The sequence below is a fragment of the Mauremys reevesii genome, linkage group 16, assembly GCF_016161935.1.
Source record: "Mauremys reevesii isolate NIE-2019 linkage group 16, ASM1616193v1, whole genome shotgun sequence".
Lineage (NCBI taxonomy): Eukaryota > Metazoa > Chordata > Testudines > Geoemydidae > Mauremys > Mauremys reevesii.
The window spans coordinates 20905676-20921927 of NC_052638.1; the positions used below are offsets into that span (position 1 = coordinate 20905676).

Genomic DNA, 16252 nt, shown 5'->3' on the forward strand with positions numbered 1-16252 from the left:
TGACTTGACTAATGTACTCCAATAATGCTTAGACACCTCAGGGATATGCACCATGTTTTGTGTCTAGCTTTATAAAATACAGATGGCGCTGACTACAATCAGTAAATAAAATAATTACCATTAGAAAAAGTCAGATTTTTTTCCTGCTGCTACAAAGTGTTGCTTGTAGCTGCTAGTTGTTGAAACTAGATGTGGAACCTAAATGAACGGTAAGCAATGTCGCTCAGACAGAAGGCACGACACAGATGTGTGTGCATTCCTTACCCCTTCCCACCCCACAAAGATTGAAATGGTTGGAAAAATGAGAGATCTTATTTGAGCAAACATATTGGTCTGCAGATTTGAACTTGAAATTGTACTATCACCACTGGTTTCCTTTTCAATCTTCTTTGGCTTCTCCTGGGCTGGGAGCATTTCACCAGGTAAATTTTCTTCTCTGCCACCAATTTGGTTTATCCACCAGTATGGAGAGGGCAGAATCTTCTGAGCCAGGGCTTGTGCTACTGCAGCTGATCATTAGGATGCAGAGGTGAGTGCTGTCTTCCTTGCAGATGCCCCTTTGCTGTCTTTAATGTCATACTCTTCTGCAATTATTTCTGTGTCTCAATTCTCCTTACCCTTCATTACCTTATTGTTAAATATTTTAAATTTATTTTTTGGTGTGGCTTGGCATTCTCCTATTGGGTCTGATCCTGGAAAGTGCTGAACACCCACAGCTTCTATAGAGAACAACCATTCCATGTGCTCAGTGCTAGAGCTGACCGGCGGGTGATGATCCTATTTCATGGCAATTTTTGAGGTTTTGAAATGAGTTATCGTTCTGCAGTGGAACAAAAACAAAATTTGTTGAATGTTTTTGCAAAAATGGAATTGTCGGTGTCTCTTTTTGGCTCAAAACCTGAGCTTTTCAATTCAGGGAGCTCAGGGTGTTCGTGTGTGTGTGTAGCTGTAGCATGGGCTTAGGGCACTAGCCTGGGATGTGGGAGACCCAGGTTAAACTCCCTGCTCTGCTGCCTGATTTTGAGAAGACTTTTTCATCCCAGGTCACTGAATCAAGCAAAGCAGGGATTTGAACCTATGTCTCCCACCTCCTAGGTGTGCATGCTTGCTCTCAACCTGCCCAGTGAAATCTTCATCAAAACTGCTGTGTCTCTGTGAAAAGCTTCAGCTTTGATGAAACAGCATATTTTGGCAAAAAATTCATTTTGTTGAAAACGTTCCAACTACCTGTAATCAGCACTTTCAGAAGCGGGCCCATTGTGGGAGAAAAAAATTATCTGAACACATGGGTTATAGTGCTTGTGAAAGGTGCCAGTTGACAGCACTAGCACAGTTTTATTTTATCTACAGAGCAAGTACAGCATGGGTGGAGAATGATAGTGTAAGTGCTCTCTGTGCTTCTCCAACCCAAAAAATGAGAAGTGGGAGGGATACCTCAGTGGTTTGAGCATTGGCCTGCTAATCCCAGCGTTTTGAGTTCAATCCTTGAGGGGGCCACTTAGGGATCTGGGGCAAAAATCAGTACTTGGTCCTACTAGTGAAGGCAGGGAGGCTGGACTCAATGACCTTTCAAGGTCCCTTCCAGTTCTAGGAGATTGGTATATCTCCAATTATTTTATTATTATTATATTCTATTTTTCCCCAATGCCATATATTTCTTTGATAGACACAAGGCAGATGAGATAATATCTTTTATTGGACCAGCTTAAAAGATATTACTTCACCTACCTTGTCTCTCTTATGCTCTGGGACCAAACATTTATTTCCTTGGGCTATCCTGTACCATCACTCCTTAAGATGAATGGTACTGTGCTATTGTTAGGTCCATTGCTATTTCTTATGGCCCTAGTTGCTGAATTGGAAGGTAACTTTTTTGTTAAAGTAGTTTGGTTTTCTTAAAAAATTAAAATTAAAATGTGCTAAAATATATTTCTATTAACAATCAGGCTTTCTAAAGGGATACGTTAGTTTTATTCTCGCTCTTGGCATTGTTCATGAATTACAGCCATAGCTTTCTCACAAAAGATACATCGGGTACAGAAGAATGTTATCTGTGTTGAGTAGCTGCACTATGTGTCATACTCATAATATCAATAGTTTGTTTCTTTAACACACAAGGGGTGACTGAAATTATAACACATGAACATAAGAAACTGTTGAAAGAAAGAACAGCTGTCTATTGTATATAGTTTAGCAACAGCTGGGGCTTTCATTAAAATTACTTAGGGTCTAGTCTACAGTTAAACTTCCTAAAGGAATGAAGTTTGAAACACTAAGCTGCTTTTTTAAAACCCGCTAAGCAATTTGGGCAGACTGAAAGTCAACAACTTAGAAATACGTGAAATTAAACTGAGGGTATTTTAGTATCTTTTTAATGGAGTAAAATGAAGAACCTGCATATACGAGTATTCTGTCTTCCCAGGAAACCATGCCTGATCCTTACAGGGACACCACACACACTGCTATATGTCAAACAGAAATGAATAAAAAAATAGAACATATATTCAAACAATGATTAACTTTTGCTAACTCTTGATGTGTGATTGCTATGCGATAGTTGTGTCAATTGACTAGTTGCTGGAAAGAAGGCAGCTTTTCTTCCCCACCCACCCAGCTGTTTGTCTGCTTTTCTTCCCTAGCAATCCCAGTTTAGGCTTGCAAATCATGGAGTGATGCTGTTGCTTTTACCTCAGTGAATTCTATGCTTTGGACAACAGCAGAAAAAATGCAGACATTACAATTATGGGTGAGACAAGGAAGTTGAATTCAGATTTGAATTCATATTAGGTGTTAGCAATGGTTCATCTTTCAGATTCCAGACAAATTAGGGTTTAGGTTTAGATTAGATGGTACCAAGATCTTCTGAATTAGTCTTAAGAGTTTTTAGTCTAATGAAATCAGCTCACCTTCTGGTGTGTGGCTATATTCCAAACTGGTTTCCTGATGTAGGACCAAAACATTAGCATGTGGGCTCAGGGATTTGAATCCAGTTACCATGTCTCTGAAATTTCAAGGGGCACAGATATAAGAGTCTGGTAGCAGCCCACCTGCAATTTGAAAGATTCCTAACATCTGTTACTATCACCTGATGGGGGAAGGCCTGTAGGGGTACACTGTCTCACTGGAGGATCTCGTTCCCAGAGGTGAAGTCTCATACACTGTATTGCATGCCATTGGGGCCTGAGCTAACTTTTTTGCTGAAGTCACTTCAGACCCTTAAAGCATTCGAGGCTTGGTGGGTGCCGTGTTTGAAGGATCTGCATCTTGGGGCTCTAAAAAGGATGGCAGTTTCTGTTGGTGCTAATCCAAACTGTAAGTAAACTAATCTGGTTATAAGCAATGAGGCTATTTAAAGAAAATGGCCTTCCTTTTAGGCATCCCTCTTGCATTTCCTGCGGAGTGAGGAGTGATGGGGAAAGACGTGTCTGTAGAAGTCCCACTAGAACTTTCACTGCCTTAGATACCTTTGGTCGGTGCTAGAATAGATTTTGGAAATACCAGGAATGCATTGGCAGGGTATGTCACACACACACAACTGGGCATTAGACGTCTATTTTTTGTTACAATGAGATTGATTAGATGCTTCCTAGTTGAGGGAACTTGCTACCCATGCACTACATTGAGTTTTTGGACCTTGTCACTTCAGTTACGGGAAAAAAAAGTCACAAAACTGAAGTTATGGAAACCCAGGATCACTCAGCATTAAAGATGGGGTGAATGATAAAGAAGTAATAGCTAATATGCAGGCTTTGTTCAAATGTCTGTTGGTTTTCAAGTGAAGAAAGTCTATTAGATTCGTGGCAGAATTCCTGCTGTGCCAAAACTGTCAGATCAGTAAATTTCTCAGAAAGTGATGAAGTTCTGTTATTGTCTCCTTTATTTCTGGTGACACAGAGAGCTTTCCGTATTAAAGGAGACAATGTGAGCCTTTACCTCAGTGGTCCCCAAATCCCCCAAGCCAGCGTCATGAGCAGGGCTGCAGCTCTGGGGGAGGGGGAGCAGACAGGGGTAAGGAGACTGAGGCTGCGGCCACAGCTGGGGATGGGTCTGGGCCTGGGAGCTGGGCACGGCCAGGGGCTAGGGGCAGGAGTGGAACCGCAGCTGGGTTGTGGTGGGGGCTGGCAGCCAGACACTTCATCAGGTGCAGCTCCACTGCAGCCTTGCCCCCAGCCTTTGCCCTGGGCTGGGAGTGGAGCCTCACTGAGTTTGGGGCCGAGACCAGGAATCAGGGACGCAGCTGGGGGTGGGACCAGAGCAGAGGTGGGGGCAGGGAGGGGCTGAGTAGCGCTCCTTCCCCAGGCCATGCTGCAGCCCCCTCGGATGTTCCTCCATGCCCCCACACTTTGTGCCCTCTAATTTACCTAGAGAAGCAAGTGCCCCCTTTCTGGATGTGGCATTTTAGACATGAGAAGATATGTTAGACTTCTTTACATCTGAATTCTCCTGTGTTGGTGCCCCAAGGAGCTGTTGTTTATCCAAAAAAACTGCTTGTGATTTTTTTGGATGGGACTAACCTTAGTTTCTTTAACTTTGATCAAGCCAGTTTATTGATTCCAAATTAGTCTCCCACTGAGCCCAGGGGTAGATTTTTGGTTGCATCTACTATCTTCCCTTCTTAAAGCTATCATTAAGCCCCTTTTTGACTGACTTTGTGTAACGGATTTAATCTGTGCCAGGATTGTTCGAGAGTCTGTTCCTATAGTTTTACTCAGGGTGAATGCTAATCTGTTGAAAACTAGCTTAAAAAAAATTGACCAAAATTGGCAGGAAAATATATTTTCTAATTTGTCCGGGGGACTTACACATTGATGAATTAACTTTTTTTTAATTTTTTAAAAAGTACATTGACACTTGACCCCATAGCTATTTTTTTAGTGATACGACCCTACAATTTAAATAGACAGAAGTATCTAAAATTGGTAGTTAGGAAGCAATGATGGGGAGTTTGGTTGGAAGGTGAAAATTAGGGGAAATGTAGTAAACATAACTTAAGATAAGTATTCAGGGATATGTTAATCCACAGAAATGCTCAGTAGCAGTCCTGATATGGAAGAAGTGTCCCACAGAGGGTGCAGAATTATCCAGAAGTTTGGTCACTAGCCAATGTATTTGTTTGTCATTGTTGCTCCCATTTGTTTTACAAAGATCTGAAAGGCACCCTATCCAAAATGTTTAGCTTACATGTCTTGGTGCTGGCCAAATTATGAAGCTGGCAACTTGTGTTGTATTGCTTTCAACATTCACTGTGCTGTCTACCAGCTAGAGAGACTGTTACTTAGTAACAAGGATATTCGCATTCACACACAGCTGATGCGTGTGCAGCTAAATGTAGTTCAGTGAAGGTTAAGGAAGTACAAGTTATACCCAGACTTCAGAACAGGAAACACATATTAATATCTATATTGGTTATAATGTTCAGTAGTCATGATTTCAAAACAGGTGACAGTTATACACTGGAGAATGTGGCGTGTGAAATTGTTAGTTTTTGGAAATTTTATTGGATGTTTGAAATTTGATAGGAGAGAACTTTGCAGAAAAGAAATCCAGTTTTAAAAATATCAAAAGTAAAAATACACAGTAAATGGAAAGGATAAGGGGGAAATATTTCATATTGAACATCTGAGATCACTTAAACACGTTGGTTACCAAATGACCTTGAAAATTTAGAATTTGGGAAAAATCACAAAAATGGGGCACTGACCATATATCTGGAGTGATTAATGGAAGCGTGAGGTATAATTCAAATTTGTTTTTCCTGAGGTGAAATTATTACTTTATGCTATTTGTCATGTTCCTACCACCTTTCTCTCCATGCGTGCTTTCTTCCTATTTCTCGTTGTTCATTTTCTTTGTTGTTGTTCAATGATTAGTTTCAGGGTTTCTTTGCACGAGTTTATGGTATTTTTAAGACAATGTTAGTGGTTTGTTCTCAGTTCTGTTTTTATGACTAGAGCAACTCTTAAGGCAAACACTTTGACTTAAACGGCCATGGAGAGATTAAAACTGTGTAACACCTTATTGAGATATCTTTGTGTCTAAGTGAAATGAGTAATTTTTAGGGTTTAATTGGGTGAGTTCTCATTGTTAGCCAGCATGACTTGCTGTGGAATTTCTTTATGTAGCAAGGGCATCAAGGGAACTGGGGATAGAGGGAGAGGGCACAAGGGGAGAGCTGTGTGTAGAGGAGAGTGGGAGAGTGAGAACTGGGGAGAGAAGAGGGAACCAGACAGTAGTCTCGAATATGGTGCCACAAGTACTCCTCGTTGTTTTAGACAGTAGTTAGAAACTTGGGGAGGCAGAGGCAAGGTGAGATCAAGGATGTATTGATATGGAGAGCTGAGGGAGTCAGTCTGGGGGTTATAAGAGATGATCTGGGGAAGGTAGATACCAGAGCTAGGGTGAACTGGCAGTGGGGAGGCAGAGGATGGGAGAACAGGAGAATTTAAGGGAGAAGAGATTGGAAGGAGACTGAGACAAGTGGGGATTTTGGGCAGGGTAGAGTAGAGGGGGGCCATCTTGTGTACTTTTCAGAGATCTCTGTGGCAGAAGTATGTTTGGAGAAGGGGGGGTGTCAGAGGGAACTTGGAAGGACAAACAGAAGGGGGATATTTGGGGAAAGAGGGAAGCCCGGGGGATTGGGGAAGAGATAATTAGGCTGCATTCAGGGAAGGGCAAGATAGAATGGGTTGGAAGGAGGGTCAGGATTCTCCCCTATAGAATGGGCAGCAGTTCCTTCCCCAAACCCTGTGTCATCTGAGTGAGACACAGGCCATCTGGATGGAGATACTGTATCTTTCTGATGCGTCTGGGGTTCCCCCATTTTCTGGCTCCCGGGCAGTGAACTGCCTAAGCTTTCCCTGGGTACTGTTATCTTTTGGGCATCCTCTGCCTCAAAAGAGGATTTCCCCTGTGTGGAGGTGGCTACAGAGAAGTTAATGCACCTTCAGCCTCTCACAGGTTGTCAGGATGACCATGCACCCACCGGTAGGGGGGCTCAGAAGTGCTCATCTTAAAATAGATCCTCAAATACTTCTCACGGTTTATTCAGAGTGAGGAAACACAGCTTGCTAGGAAGCTTTCCAAGGGCTAGACTGAACAAAGTTAGTGATGTTCTCCTTTGAATAGATATCCAGCAGCCCAAAATCAATTACACACTACCCCCTGCCATAACAGTGGGTATCATGCCTTCTCCTATAGTCCACCTAGCAAATGAAATGCGTTTACACCTCCCACAGTGGATGCAGAGCTGGGAAAATGAGATGTCACCTCTTCTACTGCCTTGATACATTCTGAGGAGACGTAATTTCTCATTTCAGCAGTCCAGCCCTAGAATAAGCCAGACAGCAATTGTGTGGGTGCTAGATTGGTGAGGAGGCTGAAACATGACAGGAAAGACAGCCAGCTTTCCTCATTAGTGTCTTCTGCACTCTCCCAACAGCACATCTTCTTACTAATTTAAATACTTTGTAACTGGTAGTCAAGGATGTGTGGTGTGTGTGTGCTACTTCACACCTAGAATGTATGCCTCCAAATTCCAGCTCCAAATGTAAAGATACTAATGAAGCTAATTCCACCCATACGTACAGCATTCCACAAGCTTTGACATTTCACATGTACTTCTGTGCATCTCATTCACAGAAACCACATGTTCTGTGGTCAATCAACCATTTGAGTTAGAGGAACTCATTAACAAGTGTGCTGCTGCTGTTCTGGCCAGCATCACAGAAGAAGATTGTGTCAATGGAATGAATACCTAATGAGGAATAGGGTAGTTCAAGTGAGAGCTGAGAGCATGAGAAAATCTATTATACAACATCAATGACAGCCCATTCATTTCCCTTTCTTCTTCACCATCACTGGAAAAACCTGTTACAAGACCAAGAAGAGTTGCTGTAGTATAAGAGATAAAATATCACAGCATATGAAAAGGTCAGTCTGCACCCTTTCGCTGTGGGGCATTTTGTTTTATTTTTGGAGTATCTCAGTTTTTGTTTAGTTTCAGGTTTTTTACAGGGACAAGTGAAATTTCCACAGTCTGTGATGTTCCCCATTAAAAAATAACCAGCTATTGAATAACTTGTCCAGGTTACAAGGAGTACAGGAAATAACATACTTTACCACATCGACACTAGCGACTGTGCATGTCCAGGAATGTGGTTGTACCATAACCGCCCTATTATCCATACCTAAACCCCAGAAGCCTGTGTCTGAAGGCGAGTAAAGGGTTAGTAAGTTAGTACACGCCTTAGGCTGTGGCACGGCCCCACACCCCTGCCAGTTTTCAGTGTGAATGGGGGTAAGGGACGTGTGCCAGGTCTCAGGTTTCAATACTCCTCTACCCCCATTCCCACAATGCACTGAACCCTTTCCACTAACCCTTACCTAATCTATAATGGTCCCTGCCCCTGTTTTCACTGGTAGTAGTGTGCTGTGCTGACCACATCACAACAGCTTTCCACTGCACTCTTTACAGCTCAGTACAGGTGACAATGGATCCAGCCCTGAAAGCAGCTGCCTGGCATGCTTGTCGTACCTGGGTGCTGATCAATGTGTGGTCAGAGTACACTGTCCTCCATGATTTCTCCTGCAGCGGCAGGAACATTCATGTCTGCTAGGAATTTTCATGGTGGCTGGAGCAGGTGGATGTTCAGAGGACTCCTGCCCAGAGCTGGAAGTACATAAAACACTTGAGGCTCCTGTACAGGAGCTTAAAAGACTCCAACAGTCTCTCGAGGAAGATGTGTTGTAGATTGCCTTTGTGTGTGCAGCTTGACTGGGTGAACTCAAGGGCTCCCAGTTCAGAGCCTGAAGTGGCTCGTGATACCCTCAACCCTTGCAGCCTTGTTGTCCAAGGGGATGCTGAGGAGGGCCAGAGTGAGGACAATGCTGTGCTGGGACCATGGAGGATGCTCTGAAAGACCAGAGGTTCAGGAGCATGTGCTTCTGCATCTCTAGCCAGAGGAGATGGTTCAAGAACCCCTCCTCTGATGAGTCTGAGGCGGACTCCAAGCCTCAGCAGGAATCGGAACCTGAGGCTGGTAAGAAACAATGGATTCCAGGTTCTGCAGTACAAATCCCCTTTGCTTTGTGCTTAGAATCAGGCCTCTCCCATGTTGGGAGCATATTTAAAAGCAAAACAAATTATTTCCTATTGTGTTTCATTGATAAATGTAATGCAGGTAGTTGGACCCATGTGCATTCTGGGATCTGTACATTATTAGGTGTCCTGCTGCTTGTATTCTGATGTCAAGGCACAGCATTTATTGTATGTGTTTTTCAGAGTTTACATTTGTTGATCTAATGAAGTCATTTCTCTACAATGGAGGAACAGCACTTGTGGAAAGAGGAAATCTTTTTTTTAAATAAATTTTTTCAGCAGCCACCCTCATGGCCTGAGATAAAAACCAAACCAAGAAAAACCCTCCATCCCCTAAAATATACCTACTTGATTATATTTGTGTTTCTGCCGTAGAGTGGAGAACTAGAGACGTGAGTGGCATAATATCTGGTCTTACCCTCCCCATTCACATCTGCTTCTACTTCCCTAGCCTGCCCTGATCTCACTTGCCTGTAGTCCTCTGTCTGCTGCTGTGAGGATTGCTCCCATGGAGTAGGGCTGTGTGCCATTTGGCGGTACAGAACTGCCGCATGGTTTCCCAAATTCTGCCCTTCATCCTTGCTCAGTGAAATTGCACCAGGTCTGCTTCCAGAAGCCTCTCCCTGGCCATGTGGGCTGGAATTGCTTTGTAAAGTCTGCTTTGCATGTAAATTAGCTGCACATGTTTGACTGGAGCAAGGTAGGCACTGAGATGTGAAAATATGGCCTTTATGATGCTTTTAATCTGCTTTTATAGCTTGCATGCTTGCAGTTAGTTTTTTTAAGTGTTTGCTAGCTGGGTGGGCTTTCCCTAGTTTACTCAGCTGCAGACATAATGTCCACCCATTTTGGCATACAGAGCACTGGCAGAGTAATTCAAGAATGAGAAAACTGCCAACAATTATAACTATTAGTAGTCTACAGGGCAAATTCATCCTTGGTATAAAGTTGCATGAGCTAATAGTTACATCAGGGAGGAATCTGTCCCAGTATCAGTTACTTAAATAGAAGCAGCCTCACTGAGGGTGTCATTGCTAATGTGTTTCCTTTGTGAAGCAAATAGTGAGAGCAGGATCCTGAAGGTTTAAAAATGGAATAAAATGTGAGCGTCTTCTGGCCTGGGGGAAAATTTCCTTATGTAAGTGGATCCACGGTGTAAAATAAATATTAATTAGCTGGGGAGGCTTTCAGACCTGACCTTTAACATTAATCCATTCTGAGTGAAGCAGCTATAGAAATATGCTCACAGTGAGACTCTGACATCCAGGAATCACTTGCTCTTAGAGGATGTCTTATCTGCAAAAACTTTTCAAAACCCCCTGAATACTTGCTCTGATCAGATACCAATACTCTTTTCTCATACACAGTGCTTTTTTGCATCCGTCTGAGTTTTCTTGTGTCTGTCCTGGGAACACTGCTATATGCTGGTATCCAGTTCTAGTCTGCATGGATGGAAGCGGAATGAAAGGGTAAGTTTTGGTAGAATTTGGAAGCTGAGTTTGAGTTTGATATAGGCTTCAAAGAATTTATCAGAGCTTGAGTTTTTGGGCAGGGAGTGTTAACCTGCCTACTGTCTGTATCTTGAATTGTGAGAGAGAACATGGGCAAAAGAACTGAAGCTTCTACTTGTGTATTTCTTTGCAAGCAAGTAAGTTACGTCTGCTCTGAACTACATGTAGTTGAAACCTGCTGTAGATAAAGAATGATAATAGATTATAAATTCCTTGAGGCAGGGACCATAGCTCCCGCTCAGTCTGTAGAGCGTTGAGCACGTTGTCAGCACTTGGTAAGGGCCTGATCCTGGGGGGTGAGAAAAGTCACCTACAAGTACTGAATTTTCCCTCATTTCCCATTGTCTTTAGTGGGAATTGCTTGCTAAGTGCCTCACAGCATCTGGTTCTAAAAAAACCAAACCTCTTAATCTACTTTTTTGTCCTGTATTAATCTTCACTCTGCATATTCCATTGACCAATGTCTGCACACTTAAGTGACTAATGGAAATATCTGATATCTTGTATGAAAGAGAGAAGCTTCAGAATTTAAGGATAGCAGACTCTGTGTGCATCTCTGAAAGGTGAAGGCCATATTTTTTTAGAGCAGTAACTTGATTTTTCTTTGTCGCTTTTGTTTTCATATTTCACACAGTAGTATGCAACATATCAAGGTTTAAGTCCCCTGTCATTATTTTTATAATAGCTTTGCATTTATTCTAGACATACTGTCTGGCTGCACATTGAATAGTGCATTTAAAATGGGGCTTTTTGTAATTAGCTCTTAGAATATCTACATATGAATGCCGAGGACTAAATTCTGCTCTCATTTACATTGGTGTAAATCCAGGCAAGTTACTCTGGATTTATATAGGTGTATCTGAGAGGAAAATTTGGCCTTGTATCTGTTATCCTGTTTGCTGATCTAATACAACATGTTAAAAGGAAAATGTTGTTCCTTTGGCAAAACTGGATTATTTGATTTTCTTCTGTTGCAAACTGAATGTCCCTGTTATATCACTGTTTTTGTTAGTTGCTTTTAGCATCTTTGTGTAAAGTATCCAACAGTCTGAACCACAGGAGCCAAATGCAAGTTACAAAGTAAGCTTGATGTTCAGCCTTTACAAATGTTAAAAAGGAGAGAGTGGAAAAGCTGGTGGATCTGATCATCATAATTATATTCTTAATTATTAATAAAAATACTGCAGTAAAGTATCATTTTACGCTACCCTTCTGTATTTAGATCTGATAATGGAAGGTTGCAGGCTGAACGTTGCTTGTTCCAGTCTCTCTGCCAAATTTCCTAACGGATTCTCTTTGTTGTGCAAGCTTGCCCAGTTGGCTTGATGCTTACGTGCTCCACATGCTTTTGGTGCCACATTAAGTAATATAATCTCTGTAAAATACAGAAGAACAGTGCAATTGTTTGTACCCTCTCAAAATTAACTGCATTTTAATTTTCATTGTGTATCACTTGTGACGCTATAAAACACACCCTGCCTTGTATGAATAAAAACCTTGTCCTATCGTGTGTGGATGCAGGGAGCCTTTTCTCTTTCCTCAGTGCTGCAGCCAGGCAGGAATAAAACATGATGCATTTGTCCTGGACGTGCGGGAAGAAACACAAGATTCAAGGGATGTGGTTTAAACTAGGATGCAACTTGATTAACTTAACTCCTCTGGGAACTACCCACCATAACTCCTACAGTGCAGGTTATCATTCCTTCCATAGTCATTTCTATTTGGTAGAGGTCTGCCATCAGCCCCCACCCCTCACCTCTCCACAGCTTGTTCCCAGCCCATTTCTGGGATCCAACTGCCCTCTCCTAATATGAGGGCTAGGGGGCTTAAAAAGGGGGTGTCTCCTCACTGAACCAGACATTAGGAGCCTCAACCCTGTCTCCCAACTTCTTTATGGGATGCCTTCTCCTAAATCAAATCAGAACTGGAAGTGAACAGGGAACTGGGCCCCTATCAAATGAGAACCTGCTCTGGGCACCTTTAAGGTTGTGAGGGTTGCAATCCATGACTTCCCTAAAAGCTAGGACAGGGGCCGTGTTCAACCTCTTGGCTCCTGAGTGCCTGGTGTTCTCTGGCAGCAGACATTGAGGGTAGGGAAGCATACATTGATCCTCATTTGAGCAGACGTAAGGAATGTTGCTGAGTGTGCTGTCATAGGGCTCCCTGAACTATCTTGTCCTGTCCAGGCAGAATATCTTAGGAGCCCTCCTCTTGATGGCTAATTCTCCTGTCTAAAGAGCAGAGGATTAAGGGCTGGATTTTGCCTAGATTGCAAAATACACACCTGGGTGCCGATTTGGGTTTTGGAGCTTCTGAAATTTGGTGGTGGTTCGTTCTGAGATTTTAGTCTAGTGCTATCTTTAATAATAGTGATAAGAATAATATATAATAATATTAATAGATACTAAATCCTGGGATCTCCAAAAGCTTTGTAAACTTTGTAAAGCTTTGTGAGATAGGAAGGTATTCATAACCCAGTATTACAGATGAGAAAAACAATGCAAAGTCACATAGGAAGTCTATGACCAGATCCAGAGGCAGAGCCCATCTTTCCTGACTCTTAGGGGGTGTGATTTAGTTAGGAGTAAGCTGTATGGATCACAAGTCAAGATGCTATACTGTAAATATTGCACAGTACATATGCTCCCACTCCAAGAGCTTATATTTCACCATCCGAAGCCCTAAGCAGATTTTTCCATTTTTGCAGGTCTCCTCAATCCCCTTCACCTGAACATCAAAATGGCCTGTATTCTGATGTAGCTGAGCACAATTGAAAAACATGCCTAACAAGGTCAAAATACAGACCATCTGCAAGACAGGCAGTGATTTTTGCAGCATATCAAGCATCCTGGACCAGTCCATCCCTTGGTTTTAACCACACGACTGTTGTTCCCCCACCTGTTAGTTCTTTGGCTTTGTCTGCACTGACACACAGGTAACTTTTTATACAGTGAGATAACTAATGGCAATAGTTACCTCGCTGGAAAATCCTAAGTAAAGACAAGTCACTTGTAGATTTTACTACAAGATAGATAGGTGACACCCACCACCCGTGGTTAACCTCACCAGCTTTTCCTCGTGATAAAAGTACAGTGCCTTGTCTCCACTATGTTTTTACAGCAGGATGGCTAATGCTCGTTAGTTATCCCACAGTAAAACACACCTTTTTTTCATCAGTGAAGACATAACCTGTGCTAATTCCAAAAGCTGCGTTCAGTGACACTCATGCATCTCCACTGCAGTTACTGGCCCTAAGTAAAGGAGTGTCACTTTCTATATCAGGATCGTACTTTCCTCTTTCCCAATGTAATCTAAGGCAGTGCTTTTCAAACTTCAGGTCGCAACCCAGTACTGGGTTGCGGCATGTAAGGCACTGGGTTGCCTTGCTCAGCACCTAGGGACCCTAGCAGCTCTGATCAGCACCGCCGACTGGGACATTAAAAGTCCCGTCGGCGGTGCTGCCCAGCTAAGGCAGGCTAGTGCCTACCTGTTCTGACACCATGTTGTGCCCTGGAAGCAGCCAGCACCGGGTCTGGCTTCTAGGCAGGGGGGCCATGGGGCTCCACGCACTGTCCCCGCCCTGAGCACTGGCTCCACATTCCCATTGGCTGGGAATGTGCGGGGGGGGGGGGCGGTGCCTGCAGGCGAGAGCCATGCGGAGCTGTTTGTGCATCTCTGCCTAGGAGCCGGACCTGCTGCTGGCTGCTCCTAGGGCGCAGCGTGGTCTGTGGTGCCAGGACAGGCAGGAAGCCTGCCTCTGTACCCCAGCTGTGCCACTGATCAGGAGCCACCAGAGGTAAGTCCATGCCCCAATCCCTTGCCCCAGCTCTGAGCCCCCCCAAACCTGGATCCCCTCATGCACCCCAAACCCCCCCCAGAACCTGCACCCCCAGCCCAGAGCCCTGACCCCTTCCCGCACCCCAACCCCTTGCTCTAGCCCAGAGCCGCCTCCCACACCCATAATCCCTCATTCCCAGCCCCACCCCCCAGGTCAAACCCCAGCACCCCAATCCTCTGCCCCAGCCCTGAGCCCCTCCCACACCCCAAACCCCTTATCCCCAGCTCCACTGGGTCATGGGCATCATCAATTTTTTTCAACTGGGTCCCCAGGAAAAAAGTTTGAAAACCACTGCTCTAAGGTAAGTAGTTTCTTACAACGCACTCATCCAAGCAAAGATAATTGCTTGTTGTAACTGTGGCTCAGTGGGTCACAACTGAGGATGCCAAATTCAGGACGAACTGCTGAGAAATAGGGCAAACACAACCCAAAACTGATAGTTATCCTTTCATAAGATATACCAAACCAGCCACAAAAGTAAACTCCTGTTTCGCCACATGAGCTAACAAGAAGTCATAAAAGCAGTTTCCTTGGGCGTTCCAGTTCTTATATCCCCACCAAAACCACTGGATTCAGAGATGAGTGGTTCTTTACAACCAGTCTCATCAAATGAAAGGGTCTTCTGATCCCAAAGGACCAGTCACACATCCAGGTCACTATATAACTTAGATTTTACCCCAAAATCACACTGATGCCAATCCTTTAGTATCTAAAATCTAAAGGTTTATTCATAAAAAGAAAAAGAAAGGTGAGAGTTAAAATTGGTTAAAGGAATCAAATACAGTAATTGCAAAGTTCTTGGTTCAGACTTCTAACAGGGATGGAATAAACTGCTGGCTTAATAAGTGTCTGGTTGCTTCCAAATCATTGGAAGGTCCTCAGTCCATTGGTTAGAATGCTCCCATTAGTATAAGTCCATGTTCCAGAGACTGGACAAGGATAGAGGCAAAATGGAGGGGTTTCCAGGGCCTTTTATATCTTCTGCTATGTGGAGGGAATCCCATTGTTCTTACTGTGGGAAAATTACAGCAACAAGATGGAGTTTGGAGTCACATGGGCAAGTCACATGTCCATGCATTTCACCTAGTCACAGCAGGAAATTCCATTAAGTGTAGATAGGCATCTCCTATGGTCCATTGTCAGTTAAATGTTCTTTTGATGGGCCATTCAATTTGAATAGTCCCTTCAAGATGTGCTGGCTAGCTACCATGTGGGTGTTACCTCAGGAGCAAACATTTGAAATCCCGGTATAGGGCCAATATTCATAACTTCAAATACAAAAATGGTACATACAAATATGCATACAAATAGCATAATCATAACCATCAAATCATAACCTTTTCATAGACATCTTACATGCCACATTTTGTCAAGATTTGTTGCAAACATATAACAGTGGTTGCAACAATGATCTATATGATCAAATTTTAATCAAATAACGTCACACTTGCAAAGAGCTAAAACTATTAGCTACTATCATTTATTGCATTAACAGGGAAAATGAAGCCACAGCAGAAGAACTGCAAGTAGATTTCAGTCACTACTACTTTGGAACGTACTTCTCTTCTCGAGTCTTCCACTGTCTTTTTTTTCTTTATGTGAAAATGTGCTGGTGGTCTTATTTTAACATTTATATGACAGTAATGTCCATATGCCTCATCAGGATCATTGTGCTGGGCAGTGTCCAAAACCATGAAAAGACATGGACCCAGCTCCAAAGAATTTAGATCTAAAAACTTATTAAATTCTTACTAAGACAAAATAAAGGTGCAGTCATTTACTGGAGTCTGTTTGTTTGCATATTGG

General features: G+C 43.1%; 1 protein-coding gene across 1 annotated transcript in view; it reads left to right on the top strand.

Moving 5' to 3' along the window:
• The first annotated feature begins 10469 nt into the window (after positions 1–10469).
• MYLK3 (myosin light chain kinase 3) overlaps positions 10470–16252 on the top strand; it is a 64231-nt gene continuing 58448 nt past the window's right edge. Inside the window, exon 1 of the mRNA XM_039503552.1 lies at positions 10470–10566. Within this exon, the coding sequence (XP_039359486.1) occupies positions 10519–10566 (48 nt within the window). The 5' untranslated portion in view covers positions 10470–10518. The remainder of the gene's footprint in view (positions 10567–16252) is intronic.